This window comes from Peromyscus maniculatus, chromosome 22 (assembly GCF_049852395.1).
Source record: "Peromyscus maniculatus bairdii isolate BWxNUB_F1_BW_parent chromosome 22, HU_Pman_BW_mat_3.1, whole genome shotgun sequence".
In the NCBI taxonomy this organism is placed as follows: domain Eukaryota; kingdom Metazoa; phylum Chordata; class Mammalia; order Rodentia; family Cricetidae; genus Peromyscus; species Peromyscus maniculatus.
The window spans coordinates 3,026,612-3,031,611 of NC_134873.1; the positions used below are offsets into that span (position 1 = coordinate 3,026,612).

At 67.6% G+C, this 5,000-nt stretch overlaps 1 protein-coding gene across 1 annotated transcript in view; it reads left to right on the forward strand.

Annotated features, from left to right (window-relative positions):
* Atcay (ATCAY kinesin light chain interacting caytaxin) overlaps positions 1-5,000 on the forward strand; it is a 29,888-nt gene that overhangs the window by 17,859 nt on the left and 7,029 nt on the right. Inside the window, exons 5-10 of the mRNA XM_076559659.1 lie at positions 1-88; positions 359-461; positions 1,175-1,306; positions 1,952-2,038; positions 2,957-3,055; positions 3,373-3,408. The exon at positions 1-88 is cut by the window's left edge and continues 98 nt beyond it. Coding sequence (XP_076415774.1) covers positions 1-88; positions 359-461; positions 1,175-1,306; positions 1,952-2,038; positions 2,957-3,055; positions 3,373-3,408 — 545 coding nt within the window. The remainder of the gene's footprint in view (positions 89-358; positions 462-1,174; positions 1,307-1,951; positions 2,039-2,956; positions 3,056-3,372; positions 3,409-5,000) is intronic.

Genomic DNA, 5,000 nt, shown 5'->3' on the forward strand with positions numbered 1-5,000 from the left:
CTGTGGCGGACCGTGATCATCGGGGAGCAGGAGCACCGCATCGACCTGCACATGATCCGGCCCTACATGAAGGTCGTCACGCACGGAGGTGCGTGCGCCCCGCGTCGTGCGCCCCGCGTCGTGCGCCCCGCGTCGTACGCCCCGCGTCGTGCGCCCCGCGTCGCCGGGGTCGGGGTCACCGCGCACGCGGCTCTCCTCACTGGGGGACCCTGTGCAGCCGGGGTGTGCAGGGGGTGACACACGGGACGCCACCCCCCACCGGGTGGCGCTGCTCAGGGAGGTGCAGCCGTGGGGGGGGGGCGGGGAGGAGACGCGGTCCAGCCTGGGCTACTGCGACGCCGGATGCCGCCTTTCCCAGGCTACTACGGGGAAGGCCTCAACGCCATCATCGTCTTCGCCGCCTGCTTCCTTCCGGACAGCAGCTCCCCCGACTACCACTACATCATGGAGAACCTCTTCCTGTGAGTCCGCGGCCGCGCGAGTTCGAGGCTAGCCTGGTCTGCGAAGACCGCCTTTCCCAAGACCCAGCCGGGGGGCAGACGGGGCCCGGAGCCCAGAGAGCACGGCGGGGTTCCCTGCTGTTCTGGGGTGCTGGCGCGGTCGCGGGAGGCCGGGACGGGGGTGGAGCCGCCCACAGCCGCTGGGGTGTGGCTGGCCCGGCAGGGGGGGCCTCGGGAAGGCCCCCCCCAGGCCCTCAGTGCCCGCGCGTGGGAACCCCACCCCCCCAGCCCCTCAGAGCCCGCGCGTGGGAACCCCACCCCCCACCCCCCCAGGCCCTCAGTGCCCGCACGTGGGAACCCCCACCCCCAGGCCCTCAGTGCCCGCGCGTGGGAACCCCACCCCCCAAGCCCTCAGTGCCCGCGCGTGGGAACCCCACCCCCCCAGCCCCTCAGTGCCCGCGCGTGGGAACCCCACCCCCCCAGCCCCTCAGAGCCCGCGCGTGGGAACCCCACCCCCCACCCCCCCAGGCCCTCAGAGCCCGCGCGTGGGAACCCCCACCCCCCACCCCCCCAGGCCCTCAGAGCCCGCGCGTGGGAACCCCACCCCCCACCCCCCCAGGCCCTCAGAGCCCGCGCGTGGGAACCCCACCCCCCACCCCCCCAGGCCCTCAGAGCCCGCGCGTGGGAACCCCCACCCCCAGGCCCTCAGAGCCCGCGCGTGGGAACCCCCCCAGGTACGTCATCAGTAGCCTGGAGCTGCTCGTGGCCGAGGACTACATGATCGTGTACCTGAACGGGGCCACGCCGCGGCGGAGGATGCCGGGCATCGGCTGGCTGAAGAAATGCTACCACATGATTGACAGGAGGTGAGGGGGGGCCGTCAGCGTCATCCCCACCGGTGCCCGAGGCGGGAGGCCCCCTTAGGGCCCCGCAGTGTCTGATCCATGTGTGGGAGCACGGAGTCCGCCAGGGTCATCCTCGGAGAGGCACCAGAAAGAAGGCCTTTTCTTTTTCGTGGCTGAGTACTATTCCAGCCTGTGACCGAACTGTATAGTTTCTGTCCGTCCACTGGGCTGTCTCCACCTTTCCTGTTTTATGAATAGCTGCAGACAGATTCTTAAATCCTGCGAGCACTTCCTAGAGTCCAGGACTCTGTGTGCGTGTGTGTCTGTGTGTCTGTGTGTCTGTGTCTCTGTGTGTGTGTCTGTGTGTGTGTGTCTGTCTGTGTGTGTGTGTGTCTGTGCGTGCGCGCGCGCGTGTGTGTGTGTCTGTGTGTGTGTCTGTCTGTGTGTGTGTGTGTGTCTGTGTGTGTGTGTCTGTGTCTCTGTCTGTGTGCGTGTGTGTGTCAGGGCCACACCGGGCCTCACCGCTGCCTGGTGCTGACGCATCCCGGAGCCTCTAACTCTGCGGCTGAGGGGACCTGGGCGGCCGGGCTGGGGGGGGGGGGAACCGTCCCCCCTCGGGCCCCCTGCGCCCGCACCCGACGGCGTCGTCCCTCCCCCTCCCCGCAGACTGCGCAAGAACCTGAAGTCCCTGATCATCGTGCACCCCTCCTGGTTCATCCGGACCGTGCTGGCCATCTCGCGGCCCTTCATCAGGTGGGGGCCGCCCCGGTCTCCCCCGCCCCGGTCTCCCCAGTCCCGGTCTCCCCGTCCCCGGTCTCCCCCGCCCCGGTCTCCCCAGTCCCGGTCTCCCCGTCCCCGGTCTCCCCAGTCCCGGTCTCCCCGTCCCCGGTCTCCCCAGTCCCGGTCTCCCCAGTCCCGGTCTCCCCGGTCTCCCCAGCCCCGGTCTCCCCCGTCCCGGTCTCCCCAGCCCCGGTCTCCCCGGTCTCCCCCGCCCCGGTCTCCCCGGTCTCCCCCGCCCCGGTCTCCCCCGCCCCGGTCTCCCCCGTCCCGGTCTCCCCCGCCCCGGTCTCCCCCGCCCCGGTCTCCCCCGCCCCGGTCTCCCCGGTCTCCCCCGCCCCGGTCTCCCCATCCCGGGTCTCCCCCGCCCCGGTCTCCCCCGTCCCGGTCTCCCCCGTCCCGGTCTCCCCCGCCCCGGTCTCCCCGCCCCGGTTATAGCTGCACCGCACTGGTTTCATCAGCGGAGCCCTCTGCTCCGGCCCTTGGTTTAAAGTCTCCCTGGTCAGCACTGAAGTGGCCATCCTCCTGCCTCAGCTCTGTGAGCACCGGATGGCAGGCGTGTAGTGTACCACCAGGCTAGGCGGAGAATTCTGCCCTGTGTTTGTAAGGATCCGTCTGAGGGGCTGGCGGGACGGCTTTGCGGGGAGAGGGAGCCTGCGGCCGAGCCGACAGCCTGAGTTCGGTCCCCGAGACCGCACGTCGGGCGGGCGCAGGGACCGGTCCCTCACCTCTCGCACGCACAGTGAGGAGACGTGAGAGAAGTTTCTAGAAAGAACACACCCGGGGTGTTGGTCGTTCATCACGCCCTGCTGAGGCAGGAGGGTGGTGAGTTCCGGGCCGGCGTGGGGGACTTGGCGACCCGGTGACCCCTTGTCCGCCCTTGCGTGCCCTCAGCGTCAAGTTCATCAGCAAGATCCAGTACGTGCACAGCCTGGAGCAGCTGGAGCAGCTCATTCCCATGGAGCACGTGCAGCTGCCGGAGTGCGTCTTGCAGTGAGTGACCCTGGGGCCCCACGCTGGGGGGCCGGACAGACGGCTCAGCGGTCAGCGCCCCGGCTGCCCCTGCAGAGGACCCGGGTTCGGCTCCCGGCGCCCACCCTCCGCCGGCGCCCGCCCTCCCCTGCCCGCCCTCCCCCGGCGCCCGCCCTCCCCCGGCGCCCGCCCTCCCCCGGCGCCCGCCCTCCCCCGGCGCCCGCCCTCCCCCGGCGCCCGCCCTCCCCCGGCGCCCGCCCTCCCCCGGCGCCCGCCCTCCCCTTCACTCCGTGGCTCCCCTGCGGCCGCGTCTGACTCCCTGTTTTTCTTCCCTTCAGGTACGAAGAACAGAGACTCAGAGCCAAGAGAGAGAGGTCAGTGTGGCACAGCCTCCTGACGGGGTCTGAGGGGTGGTTTGGTGGCCTCCGCGCGGTGGAGACCAATGGACCCACTGCCTTCAGTGGGAAAACGGATGCAGGCAAGTGCGAGGACCCGAGTTCAAATCCCCAGCACTCACGTAACCTGCCGGGCATGTGATGCCATCTGTGATCCTAGAGCTGCGGAGATGGGGATGGGATCCTGGGGCGCACGGGCCAGCAGCCTCCCCAAAACAGGGAGCCCGGGGCTCAGGGAGAACCCCCATCTAAAAACGTAGGGTGGACGCCAGGTGGGGATGGCGCATGCCTTTAATCCCAGCACTCGGGAGGCAGAGGCAGGCGGATCTCTGTGAGTTCGAGGCCAGCCTGGGCTACAGAGTGAGATCCAGGAAAGGCTCCAAAACTACACAGAGAAGCCCTGTCTTGAAAAACCAAAAACAAAAAAACCCATAAGGTGGACGGGGCCAGCGAGATGGCATGGCCAGGAAAGGGTCTTTGCTGCCAGGCGTGACAGCTGGTGGTGGAAGGGGATGGTGACTCACGCGTGAGTTGTCCTCTGACCTCACACACGCAGAGGTGCACACACACACCTCACACACACCTCACACACACCTCACACACGCAGAGGTGCACACACCTCACACACACCTCACACACACCTCACACACGCAGAGGCGCACACACCGCACACACGCAGAGGTGCACACACCTCACACCCCCAAAGTCCTGCCTTTCAGCTGAGGTCTCCGGAGTCAGCCATGGGTTCACAACCCTGATCATCTTTTAGATATTAGTGATCTGTCTCGGGGGTGGGTGTGCAAGCCAAGGCACGGGTGTGGAGATCGCTTGAGGGGAGTCAGTGCCCTTTCCAGTGGGGGTCCAACTTGGGTCGGCAGACTTGGCGGCCATCTTGCCAACGCCCCCACCCCTGCCCTGCTTCCTCGTTTAGTTTGAGGACCTTACTCAGCACTGAGCACAAAAGTGGTGACCCCGTGAGTCACATTTGTACAAACAATGCCAGCCACGCCCAAGGGCTTGGGCTGCCCCTAGGCCCACACTGGCTCGGCCGCGTGCGCACGCATGCGCACACACACACGCGCACATGCACACACACACGCGCACACACACATGCGCACACACACGCACACACACACACGCGCACACACACACACGCGCACACACACGCGCGCACACACACGCGCACACACACGCGCGCACGCGCGCACATGCACACACACACACGCAGACACACGCACGCACACCTAGCCTGAGCTCAGGCCTGGAGGAACCCAGGTGATGAGGCCCCCTAAGTTTCTCTCTCTGTTTCTTTAGCATCTGTCTGTCTTTAAAGTTTCTTTGCGATTACCGTGCAGCTGTCAAGTTCCACACCTTGCCTGCCCCCCCCAGTCACAGGGCTGTGCCCGCCACGCCGGCCCTCAGAACTTTCCATAGCCCACAGACGTGCTCTGCCCCGTGCCACACTAACTCCCCCCATCTGTCTGCCTTGGCGCCTCCCCACCCGTGTCACCCGGTCTCTGTGGCTCCTGGGTTCTCCTGGGCGTGCACACTGCCGCTGGGTCCTCCCATGT